Source organism: Momordica charantia, assembly GCF_013281855.1.
Source record: "Momordica charantia cultivar OHB3-1 chromosome 11 unlocalized genomic scaffold, Mcharantia_2.0 BLBB01000011.1, whole genome shotgun sequence".
In the NCBI taxonomy this organism is placed as follows: domain Eukaryota; kingdom Viridiplantae; phylum Streptophyta; class Magnoliopsida; order Cucurbitales; family Cucurbitaceae; genus Momordica; species Momordica charantia.
Genome location: NW_028275159.1, coordinates 4,291,650 through 4,311,306, shown reverse-complemented (window position 1 = coordinate 4,311,306; position 19,657 = coordinate 4,291,650). Strand labels below are relative to the sequence as shown.

The 19,657-nt window shown below is 35.5% G+C and overlaps 3 protein-coding genes across 8 annotated transcripts; 1 reads left to right on the top strand and 2 right to left on the bottom strand.

Moving 5' to 3' along the window:
• Nucleotides 1-1,881: 1,881 nt before the first annotated feature.
• LOC111006598 (signal peptide peptidase) lies at nt 1,882-8,338 on the bottom strand. 4 transcript variants are annotated; one of them, XM_088120022.1, is made up of 13 exons: nt 8,177-8,337; nt 7,784-7,955; nt 7,369-7,489; nt 6,137-6,252; nt 5,862-6,013; nt 5,662-5,747; nt 4,923-5,050; nt 4,579-4,629; nt 3,949-4,035; nt 3,745-3,814; nt 2,734-2,870; nt 2,455-2,532; nt 1,882-2,164 (listed from the first exon to the last, which is right to left on the bottom strand). In XM_088120022.1, exons 3-13 carry the CDS (start codon nt 7,406-7,408, stop codon nt 2,084-2,086), a joined length of 1,026 nt encoding a protein of 341 aa, XP_087976148.1. In that variant the 5' UTR covers nt 7,409-7,489; nt 7,784-7,955; nt 8,177-8,337; the 3' UTR covers nt 1,882-2,083. The 4 variants fall into 4 exon arrangements, with proteins under 4 accessions (XP_087976148.1, XP_022134323.1, XP_022134331.1 ...); XM_022278631.2 differs by lacking the exon at nt 7,784-7,955 and having other exon boundaries at nt 7,369-7,444; nt 8,177-8,338; XM_022278639.2 differs by lacking the exon at nt 7,784-7,955 and having other exon boundaries at nt 7,369-7,439; nt 8,177-8,338.
• Nucleotides 8,339-9,780: 1,442 nt separating this feature from the next.
• On the top strand, nt 9,781-13,108 carry LOC111012689 (Rhomboid-related intramembrane serine protease family protein). The gene is made up of 7 exons (XM_022286926.2): nt 9,781-10,157; nt 10,280-10,404; nt 11,645-11,730; nt 11,916-11,956; nt 12,113-12,279; nt 12,357-12,419; nt 12,698-13,108. The coding sequence occupies exons 1-7, from the start codon at nt 9,911-9,913 to the stop codon at nt 12,884-12,886; spliced, it is 918 nt and encodes a 305-aa protein (XP_022142618.1). The 5' UTR covers nt 9,781-9,910; the 3' UTR covers nt 12,887-13,108.
• Nucleotides 13,109-14,429: 1,321 nt separating this feature from the next.
• On the bottom strand, nt 14,430-19,302 carry LOC111011746 (Tetratricopeptide repeat (TPR)-like superfamily protein). 3 transcript variants are annotated; one of them, XM_022285638.2, is made up of 4 exons: nt 19,144-19,302; nt 18,283-18,441; nt 16,536-17,447; nt 14,430-15,511 (listed from the first exon to the last, which is right to left on the bottom strand). In XM_022285638.2, the coding sequence occupies exons 2-4, from the start codon at nt 18,388-18,390 to the stop codon at nt 14,603-14,605; spliced, it is 1,929 nt and encodes a 642-aa protein (XP_022141330.1). In that variant the 5' UTR covers nt 18,391-18,441; nt 19,144-19,302; the 3' UTR covers nt 14,430-14,602. The 3 variants fall into 3 exon arrangements, with proteins under 3 accessions (XP_022141330.1, XP_022141338.1, XP_022141342.1); XM_022285646.2 differs by lacking the exon at nt 19,144-19,302 and adding an exon at nt 17,771-17,961 and having other exon boundaries at nt 18,283-18,428; XM_022285650.2 differs by lacking the exon at nt 19,144-19,302 and having other exon boundaries at nt 16,536-17,469; nt 18,283-18,428.
• Between the last annotated feature and the right edge of the window lie 355 nt (nt 19,303-19,657).

Sequence of the window (19,657 nt, the reverse complement as noted above, 5' to 3'; positions counted from 1 at the left end):
CTTTGGACCTTTCCTGCACAGCTTAGGTGGAGGGCAAAGAAGGCCCCTTTTCGGAAAGCTCGAACCATCAGCACAGGTATCCTAAAAGGCCACGTTTCCTCGGACTAGACGATAACTATATTCGAAGAGTGAGAGTAAAAAATGACTAAAAAACCCCATCAAAAGAGAGGTTTATCCCAGACCAAGGAGACCATAGAAAAGTCATGTAAATATGGAGTTAGAATAGAGGAAAACTTCGTTTACATTTACCAAAATGGACCACCATAATGGACAATAGATTATAACTCGAAGGGATGCAAACACGGAAACATTCCTCTTCTAATAATTTCAAGAATTATAAATTAGTCAATTCCATTTTTCTTTTAAAAAAAGGATACTTTTAAATGGTCCCTTATCTCCCTTAAATACTGCTAAACACCCTTAAAAGTTTTAGATTACTTTATGAATCCATTAAACATCATATTAAAGAAATAACAAAACAATTAAAAAAATATCTCTTAATAGTTAATAGTGGTTTCAAAATAAAGTTATTGGATCTTGTCGGGAGGGGAAAAAAAAGAATAAAATAGAATAGGTTGATTCAGACATTTAACGTGCTTATTAAATAAAATCCGTGTGGCTATCATTCTACTTTGGCTTTTTATTTTCGATAGCAAACAATAAATTTGGAATTTCTTGGAGGCTCACATGCAAAAAGAGGAGGGAAAAAAACCTTAGGCAAATTACTAAACTTGTCTTTGTAACTTGAAGGAGAGAGAAAAATATAAATATAAATATTCATGTGTTCAATCTTAAAACAAATTATTAGTGAGATAAGTGGTCTATGTCTATTATAAACCGATATAAGATCCATTTTCAAATGAGGATAAAAAATGACTAGAAAACAAGGGTTTTTTTAAGGAAAAAAATAATAAATGTGTGATAGTTTTCTCAAATCCAAAACGAAGGTGAAAATTGAAAGGACTTCCTTTCCCCTTATCAAAAGGGACCACCAAAATGAATAATAGATCATAATTGATGGCAATGGTCACAGTTATTTAAAGGCCGATGACATAGAGTTCATTAATGATAGCCGTACATATAACTACTTTAAAATATATTATTACATTTACAAAACAAACTTGTATTTTCCAATTGAAAATATGAGTTCCTTTTTCATCTCGCATTTCTCACGAGAGAAACACATGTCATGTTTGCCATTTTCTCAAGAAACCCCTTCCACACAAAGGAGACTTTATTTCATAATTTAATAGATGCGAGATATCCATATTTGATTTGATGGTTATTTAAGACAAAAGTGAGTAATAGCATGAACTAAAAAGTAATTGCACATCTTTATTCTCATTTAAAATTTTCAAAAAGGAGAAACTAAAAGAGCATGCACAATTGAGTTTTTAAAAAGTGCTTCTTTTTTTTCAAATAAGTTTAAGAAAAGTCAAAACAATAAGAGTAATTAATCATTTTAAAGATTGCTGCTACTAAATTAGTTAATCAATTAAAACTGTGTAAAATAATTTAGTTGATTAGAATTAATGAAAACCGAACATAATCATTTAATCAACCCTATCAAGAATATTTATTCATCTATCAAATAACAATTATGAAACTTAAAATAACAGAATTCATCACAAATCAAGGCGAAAGTAGAATATGCATTTCAATTCAATTAAGGTAACAAACTCTTATGAATCTAAGCTTAAATCAACTGATTAAAAAGCATTAGCAATCTATCCCGAGTCAGTTATATACTAAAGAAAATGTCGAAACAAGATAAAGGGCAAGCGGGAAAGGGGAAAGAGAAGGGGGGCTTTTATAAAATATTGAAAATTTGCTATAGAAACCCCAAGAAAATGGGTGGGGGGGCAGAGTTGCAATAAAAGGTGGAAAACTAAAAGGAGAGAGCTAAACCTCATATTTCAAAATCTGTGTGTGTTTGAGTTTGATACACTACAACTGTAGGCGAAGTTTAGGATATAAAATTAGAGCCCAATGTTAAAAGAAAAGGCTTAGCTTACATGATGGGGTGGGGATGGATGGGATGATCTCTCTCATTGTTTGCTCATCACATCATAATTATTTATATTTATTCCTTCTTCCCTCCTTTGTCATCATCTCCTCCTTCTTCACATGAAACGCCACTCTTCGACTCGTCAAACTCTAACAACTGCAAATATAACAAAAAAACCAATATACCACCCAACTTAGAAGCCTATAAGATTTCAACTTTAGTCTATAATGTTTAGTGAAAATAGTGTTTATAAGTTAACTTAAGAAAAGAAAACAGAAAAACAAAAACAAAATCGTAATCGTAATCGAACGAGCTAGTCTAAATACTTCCAAAGTGATAGCAAAAAAATGGGTAGGTATAATAAGAATGTGAGTTTTTGGGTAAAAAGGAGAGAATAAACGCATCAATAACGTAAAAAATAGAAAATGGAGAAGTCTAGAACAAACCGGTTTCACTTCCCCATTCCATATGACATGAGCAGCCAAAAATCCAATAACAGCAGGCACAATGTACAAAAGTGCAGGCTGAAAAATAAGAAAGCAGGCAAAAGGTCAGGCCACACTTTTTCACTAAAGTCGTCAACATCTTGATACGTAGTCGAGACTTGAGCCAACCACTAAAATGTTAATGTTTATAAGAAAAGTAAAGTTGCAACATTAATGAGATCATTATAATCAAAGGTGTTATTTAACCAGAAGAGTGGAATGAGAGAATTCCAACGTCACCTGAGCAGCTTGAAACCAATTCATGACTATAATTGTGAGGACCAAACCAACTGTGTATCCCAGAAAAGCACTCTTAAAATATTGACCATCTCTTCCCCTCAATGCATCAAATCGAAGAGCCAGTGCTACAAAGATGCCTAGAGGAAGAAAAACGATATCAATACTTCATTAAGAAACAAAGGGAGCATTATATAAAATTTTGCCAACGATTGCAATGTACATAAATAAAAATGCTTACAAAATTAAGACACGAAATCTAAATATAAGTGGTAAACATCAACCTGCTAATGATTATGTGATGGTCATGCAGGAGGGAAAAAAAAAAGGAGAAGGATCCAATTATGCTAACTATAAGCAGCTTCAAGATTCATTTTCAGATACCAAATATAGGAGGTAACACTTGTCGATGGAAGACAGGGTCTAGTGCTCAAAACAGGGAAGTGTGCAAAAAATTACATCCAATATAAGAACATCCATTAAGGATCTCCAAAAAGGCACCACCATCACCGACATTAGATGCATCATGGCCACAGTGACTTGCACTTAAAAAAATAAACAAAGCTGAGGTTTAGGTTTTATTTTATATTTTTCTTTTTCCAACTATCAATCGTACATTTTTCTTCTTTTCTTGACCACTATTGCAAGGGTAACTTTTTCCAACTATAATAATCTGGTGTGTCTATGTCTATTTTGTGTACTCTGATAAAGTCATGTCAATGCGAGTCAATAACCAAAACAGGTTAGATATTGAGACATTAACATTAAAGAACAGATGGCAAGTGATATAAACAAAACAGCATATGTAGATCCAAATTCGAATCAGTGTGGCACAAAGATGAAAAGCATAGTTAGCAGGCGATGTGAAAAGGTTGTAGTTTCAAGAAAGAACCGTTGGCTAGGAGAAGGGAGAGGTTCAGTTTTGCACAGTGCACACCACCACTAATCACACTACAACATTCTATTTAATTTTCCTGCCACAAATCCAACGTGTAAATTTGCATTTAAACTCACCAGGAATGACAATATCACCAAGTCCAAGCATGGAAAATGGTCGAGCAGCATCCGCGGTGGGGAACAAAAGCTGCAAAGAAATTTTAAAAACCACATTCAGACAGTCGGCCAAATCACATTTTACTGTGACAATATCAACAAATGTCATGGGAAAGAAAAATACGAAGGAACTACAAGTATTCAAAGTTAAGCAAGAGTACAGACCTTTATAGGTGCGTCAAAAGATTTCGCAACACTAACCATCACTGGAGTAAAGAAAACCCAGAAAATATCGTATACAAACAGTCCAGCCTATGGAGAAATTAGAAAAATAGGAAAATTAATTAGGGGGAAAATTGCAACTTATGTGTGAAGCAATTTTTCATCATTGAAATAAGAAACATGGAAATTGCATAGGAACGATTTAGATATCCCAGCATAGTAAAATCCTAATCCAATCCCGAGCCCCATACAAGTTCGCTATGTCAAGAGCAGGACAAATACCAAGTACCATGTTTTATCAAACACCTCAAGTACTCCATACAAGTTCACCATCAGTCTTTGTTCATACTTGGACAGGTTAAAGGCAATAACATTTGCACTACTTAGAAGTTAGGACTCGTAATCAAGTTGTGCCCCCGAGTACCAAACAAAGGAAAAAATAAGCAGCATGAGGGCTTTTTACTGAAATAAAGGATAAAAGACTAAGGAAAGTAATAACTAATGTAGGCTTGGTTTACAGAGTCAAAGAATCCCTCTTGTGATAAAAATGGCTCTAATATCCAACAACAGTAACCAATTAATTTTGTAATATCATTAATTTTCATTATAAAATCCTTATATTCCAATTCTTACCAAAAGTATGGCACCAGTCTTGAAGGAACCAAGAGAAAGCATTTCAATTCCCTGCAAATGAAAAAATAGAGTTAATTGCTTCCTTGTGTGCTCAACCATATAAACATGTGCATTATATAAATTAATATCAGAAATATGTTATTTGATATAAAGAAAGCCATACAAGAATCTGACGGTTAGTTTTATCTATAATTAAATTGATTGGTTAAGTCTCAAATTAAACCCAACGAATTTTTTTCAGTCAACAAAGAACTCCCAGTCACATATCATAAGGAATTAAAGAACAAAAGTTTGCTCAGACCATCAGAAAAAGTGTGGTTTATTTTCAAAAGTTACGATCGTACCTGAATACAAAAAGCAAGGCCCAAGATATTGTTAGCCAGCCAGTGTTTCTTCATAGCATACCATGCACAAAAGAAGGTTCCAGGAATTGCTGCAACAATCTGAGACCTGGTGAAATCGATCTCCAGAGCTGTGTAAGAAATGAAAGGAAAAATATCATTCTGCATGATAAAAGTAAATAATGTCAACCAGTTAAAATCATCTGAAACCTTGAGAGACGCAGAAGACTCCAATATGAAAACAAAGGTATAAACATACAAGATTGAAAATCAAAATCATATGGATCTCAAAACAACAAAAACCAAATTCCATGTTTCAAAAGAATTTGGCGTTTCAACCTATGAACTTCCAAAACAGAGGATTCCTTATCAAACCCTGGCAAACAGATATATTAATAGGGGAAACTATTATCAAAACCATTAAACTTAAATTTCTTCATTAGGAAAAGTGGCATGCTAAGTTCTTCAAAGCCAACAAAGAGCTCCAGACCACCTAATGACCAAGGTTCATTTCAAAATAGATTAGAGTTGAAAATTTAAAGGAAAAATATGGTGATTCAGACTTCAAGGAAGACTTTGCATCATAATCTTAAACAAAAACAAGGTGGACAAAAGATCCTAGGTCATTCCCAAAAAAGTACATTATGCAGAGAACAAGCACGATCATCGCTCATAAATCCAAACACGTGGAAGTTAGCTCATTTTCCAGGAAATGTCATCAAGCTAAAAGAAAATCACGTACCACGGAAATATGGAAAACGCCATACAATAGCATCTTGGTTCCAATGGTCTGGCAGATATCGCTTAATAGCAGGCAACAGAGTGGCTCTAGACAAAATGGAAAGAGGATAAACATAAATAAAATTTTGGATTAAGAGCAGCTAATTCAATATATCAGCAATAATAAGAAGTGCTTGTGACCAAACACATTTCAATACATACGAAAGGGCAAGGATCCCAAGCACAAAAAAGTAGCACGTCAAGACTGCATTAACCAAGTCCTTTGATAGAAACTTGAAAAGCAAGAAAAGAGATAAAAGCATTGCACTCCCAACAAAGGGAAAACGCATGGCATGTTCACTGGACATTGTCTCCTGCATGTTTGATAATAAGACATTGTAAGCAACTGGATTATAATTGTGCAAGGAATGAAGAAAGTGGAAGCAGTAAACGACTTGGCATAATTTTCTTGATGCATTTTTTGCTGTTGAACTTACTGAAGGTGGAGTGGGTTTCACAGATCGATAACAACCCACGTAAACAGTTAGACAAGCAGTCAAAACAACGTTCAAATTAGGATCAACCTTCATAACAAGTGGAGCTAATGTCAACCCTGCACCATCAAAGTTGGAGGGGGTTAGGCTTAACCACATGCTAGAACTTAAGATATCATATTGGATTGTCACTACTGACATATATAACAATTAAATTTTGAAGACACCAAGATGGAAATATTATTCTCACAAATTTATCTTTCTACTAGGTATCTTTGCATTAACTCCATTAGAAAGAAATAAGTCCAAATTCATTTAGACCCATCAACATCGAGATCAATGAAGGTTTGTATTATTCTTAGCGATGCTTCCAGAGCGAGTTACTCAAGTCTCCCCGAAGAAACACACACCCACATCTAATTATTTTTAAGGACAATAAATGTCTTATGATTCAGAATACTGGACATTCTCATTTGTAGATTTTAATTTTATGCAATTTCCAGATTTTGTTATTCTCTCAAATTTATGCCAATTGGGATCCTTTTTTGTAATCCCCTTGGCTTCTCAAGGATATTTCATCTCCTCGTTTTGTACATTTTGTTATTCTAATACAAGCTGCTGATTCCTATAAAAAAATAAAAATAAAAAAATTATGCAATTTTCAGACATCAATTATCATACCAACTGATCAGTAAGAAAACCACAAACAGCTTATGAACATGATTAATCTAGTGATACAGTTCTTGCAAAGGAGTCAAAGAAACTACAGATGGAAATCAGCCAATATCATAATCTATGATCACACCACATAACTACCAAGATTACGATCAGCATCAACTGACAGGTTACCTGAAATACTTAATGAACAACAAATTTAACCCATGAACCAAATTATCATTTTATAGTGTGACATGCAAACAGAAACTGTGGAAAAGAATATGATGAAGAGCAAGGTAACAAGCCAAGCTAAGAAACTTGTGGGAGATTCAAGGTAGTGCTTAACAGACCAATGAGAAAAAGGAAAATTGGTCATTCACATATAAGCTATCTGATTAACGTACCCAGTGCCTAGACATCTAACAATTTAAGAATTGTCTAAAATTCCCCATACTACACTAAAAGAATTTAAGTTGTGTTTATATACAACAAAACGCAAAAGAAGGATAAATATCTCGAGATTAACGCACAGCGACCTAAATTATTTGTATTCTAAATCAGTGAAAGAAATGAATTACCCGCTAAAGCAAAATTCGCAATGCGCTCAGCGTTCTTCATGTTGGGCGATTCTCAATTAAACACCTTTCACCTACACTGCCAATCCGGAAAACTAAGATAATTGTCTCGCAATTGCTCCCTCTGCAATCAAACTCGTACACAAATAAATTAAGAACAAAAAATGAAAAACATCAATTATACCGAGCCAGAATTCAACATCAACTTATTCTGAAAATGGAGCGATGTTGCGTGCCCTTTCGACTATTACTCTGTTTGAAATCCCAGATTTGCAAGGATTTGAAATCCCATTTTGTCCCAGAAAAATTTTCATCAAAATAGGTAGGATTTTAAAATCAAGTTCCCTCATCCCAATTTTACCCTGATGTGGGATTTGCCGAATTGAAGAAACCAAAATGAACCCAAAAAAAAAAGAACCTTTGATCTGTGTGCTAGCGATGGAGGGGTGCTACGAACACAAGTGTGGTGTGCCGACGTGCAGAGAAGGAGATAGATGGGGGCGTGCCGGCGTGATTGCGGCAGAGAGAGATAGGGTTAAGAAAGATCGCGCGTGGCTAAGCTTGGGAGAAAAAAGAAGGGATGCTTGCAGCTGGAAAAATGGGAGGGTTCACAAAAGAAACTGGTGGGGTAAAAACATCAATTATACTGAGCCAAATTAAACATCGACATAAATTCTGAAAATGGCGCCATTTTGCAGCGCAATTTCGACTAAATGCATGAATCAAATCACATCAATAAATCAGAAAATTATAAACGGAATCAACATTCATTCAACAGCACAAAGAAAACCGTTGAATTGGAGGGCCGTACCAATCATCGGCGGCTCGAAGACTTCGAGTGGATTGGACCACGCAGATCGGAGAGCTCGCCGAAGAATGAGAAGGGATTTTTCACAAATTTTCAGATTTAGGGTTTAACTAGACGAATGAAAAATGTGTGGAATTGATTGAGAGGGTAAAAGTAGGAATTAAAAATGACGACGATCCACCGGACTGTTACTTTATATCGTCTGACCTCCAATGACGACTGGAATTTTTATCGGAACATGACGGACGATCGCCTCTTTCGACACGTGTCGATTTCTTATTGGATTATATTTGTCAATGATGCGAACGGTTGTCTGTGATTGGGTCTATAGGCAACGACGATGTTATGTTAGTGAAAAATAAATTTGTAAATTTATCGAGAAAATTAAATAATTAAAATACACCGTGTTATGGGTAGGGTACGCAGCCACGTCTTTTGCTGATTTCTGTCCATTCACGTTTCGCCACGTCGGATACGTTTCCCTCCCGCCTGACACGTCATTTCGGAAGCGTGATGTCACAGTAAACCGTTATTTCCCTCTCATATAGTTTTGTTTTGTGCCACAAAATCTGATAATCAGCGACAAAATATTTAAAATAATGTCTATCAATCCTTTCTTTAAAGAATAAAGTATTTATTAATATTGAAAGTAGCACTCACAACGTCAACGTCTTTGTTGTAGATTTATACCTATTACTATTGAACTATCGCTTTGACTTCATTTATAAATATAATTCATTAGAGATATAAATTAAAAATAATCATCTTTCTACTAATAATAATAATTATTATTAACTATAACTTTTTTGTTCATTTAAAATATAATTTATTTTATATATAATCGAAAATTATAAACCTTATCAATATACTTAATATTATTAGTGTTATCATATTATTCATTTAAAAATAAAACAATAATAATAAATAGAGTACTTATTATTATTATTTTAATATGTAAATATAATAATATTATTAAAACTAAACCACTCAAACTAAATTAAATTAAAAGTTTAGACGAATCACGCAAATATTTAGACTTGTTATATAAACACCCTAATTTAGATAAAACAATGTAATAGTTTTATTTTTTCTTTTAAGTAATCCTAGTTGGATACCACTTTATAGGTTGTATATCCATTTTCTAACCATTATTCTTATAAATAGTTTGGCTAATGATATATTTTTTTGAATAATTCTCGAAAAAAATTTTATTTAAAAAAAATATGTGTTATGTTTGTACGAGTTGTTGTGTACTTTAAAATTTATTCAATTTTTCTTTTTTTGAACACAACATATCGGGGTGGAAAATTGAACTCACAACCGTTTAGTTGAAGATATATGTAAATCAATGTTCGTTTCGACAAATTTTGTTCAATTTTGATAATTGGATTTTCTAAACTATTTATTCGGTCACTAACTATAAAAGTAGAAAATATAAACACACGTCAACTTATTAAAGTATTTCTACTGAAAAAACTGTCATAAATTTTATAGTGTATATTCCACGTCGCATTGTTATGCTTGAGAAACGACCGAAATGGAACAAACTTCACAATTTAAAAAATCAAAATGAATATTTGAAGATCAAAAATGTAATAATGTTGAAAATTTAGGACCAAAACAGAAATGAATCCTTTTAACCTTCCAAATTTTGTCAACTAGAACTAGAACTAGCTTATCGGATTCTCTGGAATTTGCAGAGCTGCTCTCGCACTACCAAGTTCCGAATCCGACTGAATGAAGCAATTGCAGTCGCAGCTTCATGGATTCCGATTATCGAAACCTTGTGGATTAAGCAAGCGAATTCCCATGGCTTCAATTTCTCGTCTCTCCAGTTTCAGCTCAAGCTCGCTCAGATTCCCCTCTCTATTATTTCATCCGCTCTCATTGTCTCACTCCGTTGCTCGGCTTCCCTATGTTCTTCGCCTCCGCGCTCGTTCCGTAGCCGCGAAACCCGTCTCCATGTGCAAAATGAACGATTCAGGTTGTTTTTCTGCGGTATTTGCCGATTATTTGCACCTTGCAATGCAATATATTTGTTCAGTGATGATGATGTGTGCGATTGAATGAAAATAAAGAAGAATTTTGTTTTTAAATGTTTGTTAGATTTGATATCACAGTTGGAGCTGGGGAAACCAGTGCAGAGTCGGAAGCCGGAGAAGCGTGTGAACGGTATATTCTGGATTATTCTTCTCAACATTGGAATATATGTGGCTGATCACATTTTTCAGGTAGGGTTTTGTGTTCCCTTATACTGTTTAAGTCTCTCGTTGTTGTCTTCGGGTAGAAAGTTGGCTGGTTGCTGAGAAGTTTGATGATATTTTTTTAGGTCAAAGATTTCTGTTCTATTCAGCATTCACCCGTGTGAGTGAATTAGCTATCTGCCAAAGCGGTTTGTTTATAGGGTTTTAAGGGGATAATCCACTGTTAAGCGGATTATGATCAGTGAAACTTTTCAGAATATGAAAAGATTTTATCCAAAAAGCATTAAACCAGAAACCAAAAGGAGGATTGCAAAAAGGAGGTTCAATTGGTATAAACAAAAAAAGGGTGTAATTACAAAGGGTTTTCTAGAGAGTATACCATCTTAAAGTAAAATATTGTAAGAAACTAAATCAAAGAAGTCTTCCAAATCTCAATGAGAGCCATTGAGAGTTCTCCAATTGCACACCGTCCACAGCTCCCAAAGGCCAATCCCGGCAGTTTTCCCACCATACCTTAGCTTTTCTCTGAAACGTCGCCACACAGAAAATCCTGAATAAATACTTAGATGGTCTATGGCTTACTCCAACTAAAACTAAACTTCTGAAAGAGTCTGCCATGATTTTGAAGCATAAGTACAGTGAACAAAAAAGATGGCTTTGGCTACCTCACTATTCTTGCACAAAATGCACCAGTTGGAAGAAGAAAAGAGTTCGAAATTTTTTTCTGCAGCACACCAAGGGAGTCGAGTTTCTCCACCAACGAAGTACATGAAAATACTCACCTTCCTTGGGATTCTTTCCTCCAAATACAGGTCGTTAACTGGTTGAGAAGAATTTTTTGAGCCCTCACAAGGTGAACAAAGTGGGATGTTCTAGAGATCTCTCTTGAAACTTCCGAAGACCAAATCCTCTTGTGGTCCCTAGAATCAAGATCTGTAGCAGTCGACTTAGCCAACAAAATAGCCAAAGATTCAATTTTCCTGTAGATTCATTCTAAGAGTCGGATTCCAATCTCTTCACCTCATCCCACATGTCTTGCACACCAGAGCTTTGTTCCTAAATACCAAGTTGTCTATACCAAACGACCACTATCCGATGGAAGAGTAACCAGTGACCATCTAACTAAATGACAAAAAAAGGAACCAATTCACTTTAAAATTAAAAAGACCCCAAGAAACAATTTCCATCATTCATTGTGTTTCATCATCAATTTTAACTTGTAAGATTGAAAAGAATGAGGACAATGACTGAGTTATCTTTTCCATAGGTTCGTGGTATAGGAGCCCTGTACCTGTACCACAATCGTCCTGCTTGGTATCAGTTTTTTACAGCAACATTTTGTCATGCTAATTGGTGAGTTTTTTGTGCTCTTTCAAAGATCATGCAAACTTCAGATTTCTCGTATACTTAAAAGGATCACTGGAGTTTACATAAATACATATATAGAAGCTTGCTTATCTTCTCACGAGAATGCCGTTTGCTGGTTCTACGAGCATATGGTTTGATGCAGTACTTGCTATTTCTATGAATGTTTGCAGGAACCATCTCTCTAGCAATCTTTTTTTCCTGTATATATTTGGTGAGAGCCGCTTTCTTCCCCCTGACCAAAGAAAATAATATTATATTATTTTTCTCCCAAATATCTAAGGTTTCTACTTTTCTTTCTAGAAGGTGGAAACCATAAAGTAACCAGAATGTTTTGACATTTAATAGCTCCATTATTTGTGATGAACAGGAAAACTTGTTGAGGAAGAGGAAGGAAACTTTGCTTTGTGGCTCTCCTATATTCTTACCGGTGTAGGTGCAAACATTGTGTCATGGCTAATTTTACCAAGAAATGCTGTTTCGGTTGGAGCTTCTGGTGCTGTTTTTGGGTTGTTTACCATAAGTGTCCTCGTAAAGGTATCCATCTAAAACAATGATTCAACATGTCATCAGGATTTTAATGTATTTTTGCTAAGTAATGTCCTTCATGGCAGATGTCATGGGATTGGAGGAAGATCCTCGAAGTCCTTATACTTGGTCAATTCGTTATAGAGAAGGTAATAAGTTCTCTTTTTATCCCCATGTGCATGATTTTAAATGCTTCTAACCGATAAACATCCTTCCCGAATCGGGTCTTTGGCACGTTATATCATATTCAAGATTCTCTTTAGTCTTTTGCTCTATCAACCATAAGAATACCACAAGTAACTGAATTGATATTATCCTAGAAATTGAAAGAAACAATTTTTTCAATGTCCGAATTCGTTCGAGTGAAAGGAATGGTGAAACCGTGAAGGGCATGCACTTATCCATAAATCTTTTTTGGTCATAATAGGTCATGGAAGCTGCCCAAGCATCGACTGCCCTATCAGGAAGCTTTCGTGGAGGATATTCCTTGCAGAATGTCAACCATGTTGCCCATCTCTCCGGGGCGCTTGTCGGGGTCGTTCTAGTATGGCTGCTGAGTAGAATTCCGTCTCCTCCTGATCAAGACGTATCGCCTTTGAATAGGAAAGGAAGATAGAATTGCAGAAGGCAATTCCAGTTTGAAATTGAACAATGTGTTGCTGTATAATATGTATTTTTATGTCTCTTGTTTAAAATAGTTCACCTAGGAACAGTAAATTTTTTTACGGAAAAGAACTTTGGAACCAAGGAATATAATGTGATGTTTGAGAACGGAAAACCAGACCGATTTATTCCATTGACCTGGAAAATACAACTCAGAAAGAGAAATTGAAGATTAGTAGACATACCGACAGTTCACATTTATATATATTTACATAATAGATATCTAACTTGAATTCGAAGTGAAATTTTCAATTCGCTTATTCTTAGGTAAAAAAATGTTCTTAGGTAAAAAAAAGTTGGAAATATGAAAGACATTTTTTTTTAATTTTAAGAAACTGCACTTTAATTGAGATAAATGAAAAAAAACTACAAAAAGAATAAAAAATAATGACAACCGATCCCCATAGAGAAGTGTTAAATCTAATGAGGTCCCACACATAATTCACAGATCTCTGCACCCCTTAAAAATTCTATTATTTCTCTTGCCAAATAAATACCCCAAAGAGTAGCCAGAAAACCCGCTTGCCAAAGAAAACGCCCTTTGTCACGAAACGGGGTGAATAACAACACTTCCTCCATCATCGCCCTACAATCTCTGAAAATGGCCCAAACAATTCCAAAACATCTAAAGAAACAAAGCCATATCTCCTGCGCGAACTAACAAGACCACAACAAATGCTAAAGATCCTCCGAAGCATTCCTACACAGAACACACCACTGCGTGCCCAAACAAAGGGAGGACATCCTCTGGATCCGATCCAAAGTATTAACTTTTCCAAGTAAGACTTGCCACCCAAAGAACTTAATCTTCTTAGGAATTTTAATCTTCCAAAGCAAGGTGAACCAAAGGGTCAACGGGGGTGGAGAAGAAGAAGAGGATGACGAGGAGTTCAGGACGTGGAAAAAAGAACCACAAGAAAAACCTTTCGAATATTGTTAATGAAAGACATTATCCTCTCTGCCAAGTACTACCGATACAAAAGGACAACTACATCTCAAGTGATTAGTTGGAGACAAGATATAGGAACTAGACCTAGAGATTTGTTTTTTTGATAGGGAAAAAAAGAGAGTTTCAGACCTAAAAAACATCCAAATTGCCCATAAATCTCAACGATCAAGAATTGGCAATTGAACTGACGTTGAGCCATCGCAATAAGGTGGAACCATTGGGCGCCATATCTTTTAGGTTATAAATGGGATACTATTTATAATTGTACTAATGACATTCATTTAAAGACCAAATTTTCAAGCTCTCTAAAATTCACACATAAAGTAATCTCACAATCCACTTCAAAAAAATGAGAGTGACTTTTAATGATTAATGCTGGATTTAAAAAATGATTTTAGAATTATCAAATTACTAAGCAATTTTTTGAAGTAATTTTGGTCAATCACTTGATCAAAACTCACTTTCCAGGCCGGAAATTACTTTAAAGCGATTGTGAACTCACTTCTTCACTACAGTCAAAAAGTAATTTTGATCGTATCAAAATCAATTCCAAACAAACAGGAGAAACGGTATTTACTTTGACATTGTGAGGTCCAGTAACAAATTTGAATGTACAAAAACTATGAAGCTCTTCCTACAATCCATGTCAATAGAATTTTCTTCTGGAAGTAATCGAAGTGAGAAGAAACACAAACAGTGTAGATCATCTATGTCAGCGCTTTACATCAATGTCGCGACTGTACATGAATGTGAGAAATGACTGTACATACCGAGTTGCGCTTGCGACTGCGACTGCTTGCGAGAGATGATAGGCAACCTTCCCCCAAACTTGCAAGTGCGAGACTGATAAACAGATTTTGTAGCAAGCCATGAACTCTCCAAACAAAAATCCACGTCTCGCTTCGAGACACGATTTCTTTTAGTTCCAGCAGTTGATCCCTTTTGATTGACTGCGGTAGCACTTGGTATCTGCAATATATTTGTATGAGAGGAACCAGAAAGCTGTTGCTTCTGATAGAACCTGTTCGAGTTCTCTGTTCGCATCTCATCGTCCTTCACCTCCATCTGATCAGTGGTGTCCATGCATTTCATGATACTCTTAATCCTGTTTGCTTCTTTTGTCAATCCAATGGTGCGCCAGGCCTCTGCAACTAATAAGATGGTAGATTTCTCAGGCTGAACTTCAAATTCCTGCATTATTTGGAGCATTTCTTCTGCTTTCCATGGCTGCTTTGTCTCACTATAACCCCATATTATAGTCTCAAATGTCTTCAAATTAGGAGAAACTCTATATTCACACATCTTGTTTAAGATCTTTATCGCATTATCCATTCTGCCGGAACTGCACCATCCGCTAATGATGGTTGTAAAAATAACTACGTTTGGACGTTTTCCATATCTGGTCATAGTATTTAATAGTTCTTCAGCCTTTTCTGGTTCCTGTGAACGCACGTACCCTTTGGCTAGAATGCTGTATGCATGTGTGTCTGGTTCGATACCGGCCTTCACCATCTCATCAAAAACTTCTCTGCACTTCACCATGAATCCAGCCGTGCTCCATGCATTCATGATGGTGCTAAAAGTAATCACGTCTGGTTTAACACCAAATTCTTCCATCAACGTCAGAACCTGCACATTTTGTTTTTCAATATTTGATTTTTTAGAAATAACAATCGGTATCTACCAATACACCTAATCTTAGGTTAAAATGATAGTCTATGATGAAAATGTTAATCAGATCAATTTCACCTTCTAGCAGACAAATAATAAACATAAAAATAGATATGCATGGTTGAGGGTAAAGGGCAATGGATGATAATCTTCAGTCAATTAACGAGTTGCCTCCAATGATAATGACCAAGGGCCTTTGTAACATTACCATCCCCCTTAAGCTGTCCGTGTGACCTTGTTACTTAGATGGAGTCTGACACCACTAAGTCACAAAAGCTAACCATAAAATGTACATATTTTTACTATTAAGGTTAGCTTACATGCACCTCATACTAATCTCACACGACAACCATCTGACCATGTAATATTTGATTGCCAAGAAACTCATGGGATAAGATTTTATCTTAGGTAGATGACCAATATGGGACTTGATCCCATACCTGAAAAGCTATCTATAAACTCTTATCAACGTTACATTGAATATGTTGGTTCTGCAAGAAGCATCAATTCCACATGAGCCAATCAATAGTAATGATTTTTTTTCTTTTGTTAGAATCCATATAGTAAATGAATTAAATTTACCCAACCCTTAGCTTAAACTTTTGGGTTGAGTGGTGGTTTGTTTACTTTTAAGATGGTATCAGAGCGGAAGGTCCTGTGTTCGAATCCCTGCGTTGTTGCTCCTCCCCATTTATTATAATTTACACTTGTTGGGTATTGATGTTGTTTTCCAAACCCACAAATGAGGGGGAGTGTTAGAATCCATATAAATGAATTAAATTTACCCAACCCATCAGCTTAAGCTTTTGGGTTGAGAGGTGGTTTGTTCATTCTTAAGAAAACCAAAACAATTCCTCAAAACTTTCTAGTGCTACATGTTAGATATTAAGGGCTTTCATCTCACTACCTTATAGAATGAATCAATGAGAAGTGAGAACCACAATCAGAAATTAAGCAAAATATACGATGGGCCAAAACGCACCTTGTCAACCCCATCTCTGTCCATCGACTCTACAAATCCCTTGATCAGTGAGTTAAAAAGAACCAGATTAGGACGAACGCCAAGATCCTTCATCCTGTATATAAACCTCATGGCCTCCTTTAGTCTACCTTCTTTGCAATATCCACAAGCTATGATGCTGCAAGTCCGCTGATTAGGTCGAATGCCGTTATCTTGCATCTGTAGAATCATCTTTTCAGCCTGATCTGTTTCTCCACTCTGGGCATGAGCAGTTGCGATGGTGTTGTAAGTAACAGCATCTGGTTTGATTCCCAGGGCTATCATATTTTCCACCACATTCCACGCCTCTGGGATTTTCTTCTTCTTACACCATGCTCTGACAAGTACATTACAAGTTCTCAGATTGGGTTTTAAAGTTTCCTCTCTGTACATCAAGTCCAGCAGTTCAATAGTTTCTTCAGGCTTACCGGCAATGCCATATCCTTTTATCAGAGTGTTAAAAGTGCTTGTACTGGGCCTTAGACCACTAGCCTTCATTTTTTGAAAAGCTATCATGGCTTCTTCTACATTACCAGCTTCAGAGAAAGCATTGATAACAGCATTAAAAAATATCGAGTCTGGTTCCATTCCATTTTCTTCCACCATCAATATAACTGACTGTATGAACTTGAAGCGCTTCTGGACAGTCAATGCAGACAGAAGGGTCGTATATGTTACTAGGGAGGGTCTATGCCCATCCGCGATCAAATTGTCAAAAACATTCTGGGCTTCCTGAGGTTTCCCTCTTTCTATCAGAATGTTCATTAATTTTGTTTTAGAGCGCACCATTCCGCAACTTTCACTGGATGTGCAACCTAAACAGCAGGATCCACTTTGGACATCTTCCAAACTTACAGTTGAATGTGTTTTCTTTTTGTTATATGGAGAAACATCCTGCGTGAGAAAATGTAGGGGGCTAAAGAGCAGAATGAGAGAAGGAAAAAAAAAAAAAGAATGATTCTGCAATTAAATGAAAAAGAGAAATCATTTCTTCTATCATTCAAGTAAAAGCACATTGTTTTTTCTTCTTGAATCTTCACAATGCAGAAGCCATCCTACAACTGTTAAGACTCTCAGTAAGTCCGGAATGAACCTAAGATATAGCTAAAATCAAAATTGGAAATACCATGCCAAGAGCCACATATTTTAATGCATGCATTTGACGGCTAAGAGTACATCTTCATCCGTGCTCATTATACTTTACAAATAAAATTTACCTAGTTTTCATTGCTCCAATAATTCTGTGCCTCAAAGCTCAACCTCCATGGTGGAAAAAGAACCCGACCTTCTTTTTAGTCACGACATGTTTAATCTACTTTGTCAATACAACGACTATCAATATGCTTCCACATACTAATTCTCCAAAGAAACCTCAACTTGTATTGGTTCTCACTTCTGTGTTTAATGCCTTCAATACACAATGCAGAAACATCTTTGATTTTACGTCTAAAGCTATCATCTATCCAACTACTGTCCATCTCAACAGGTGTCAAAACGTAAAGAATGTAATCGTTGGTGAAGTATGTTACCAAAGTTCACACAAGAAATAAAATAAGATATTGGCTTTGCAGCATTGGCAAAATAAAAGTGATCTTTTAACAGCTTGTCAGTTGCCTAAACTTAACTATAAAACTGCGAGTAAAACCACGCCAGAAAACACCAAATCTTGGATTTGAACTACCAATTGGAATATTCATCAGTAAATTGACAGAAACTGGAGCACAAGTACCTTGATAGGAACTGATCGAGGAGCCCCTCTTTTGTTGACAGTAGCAGTGGTCGTTTGATGTTTGTTTATGGTTCTAGAAAGAGCCTCGTCTTCACCTGACTCCCCCATTTGCTGCTATCTACATTAATTGGCCAACCTCAAAGCCTATCATCACAGCGCCTGCAGATTTCAGCATTAAACAAATGCATTAAATTTATTTCCCATCCAAAACACCAAATATTAAACACACAGAAGAAGCTCTGAAAATATAAGAAGAATATTAGCTTAGCGTGATGTATACGCCTGAGCACTACTCATTATATCGAAGGAAAAATGTCCAACAGACCTTGGACGCGGCCAAAAATAAAAGGTTGGTACATTAACAGAAAATATAAACAAAAAAAAAACAAAAAAAAAACCCTATGAGCTGAACTAAAAGAAAAATAAAACTAATAGCAACAGTAACCAAAGATTTGAGCTAGTAACAGAAATTATTATCAACTAACAAACACCAGCCGTTCAGTTCATGGAAACAAACAAGTAAGCTTTCCAGTTCCGACGAACTAAAAGACTTCCAACTGATCAAAATACGAGCAATTGCTAATATCGCAGCTCACGCAGCACAAATAAGTGATCAAGAACTAAATGCATACATCGCAATCTAGGCTAGCCAAATTCCAGAAAAACAAATATAAGAACCGCAAGAAAACTCCAACAAGTACTCGATACTTCACCTGCTCATCGAACCGAGGACTAAAATATGAGGAAAAAAATCTAACTTCATATCGAAGAAAAGGAACTTCAAGAACGAAGTAAAATGAGCGGAGCGAAGAGATTAAAGATAAGGAGAAGGGCGAGCGTCCATGAGGTTGAGAATTTTACCTGCTTCGGCTTGCGTTGCAGAGTTGCAGGAAGAAGAAATCGTTCAAATCCTTCCTTCGTCAGAATTCAGAAGGAACGGAAAAGTAGATAAGAGGAATATGAAAATGAGGCTCTAAAATCTTGGGTTCCATTTCCTTTCATTTTCAGACCAATGGGCAGTATGCCAAAATATTAACCATCTATTTTCATTAAAAGAAAAAAAAAAGTTAAAATACTATTTCGTCTACTGTAATTCACAATTCTCGTGTAATTTCACAATATTCATTTTTTCAATATTCATTTTGATTCCTGTATTCTAACATCGATTATTTTAATCATTTTATTTTTAAAATATTCATTTTGAGTAATTATATTTTTAAAATATTACCATTTTAGTATTTATTTATAAAATTTTAATAAAAATCTTATGTATCACAGAAATCCTTTAATATAAATTCATTATTGTGTTGAAATTTGTGATAAAATAAAATAAAATTAAAGAACTAAAATTATCGATTCTTCATAGAGACCAAAA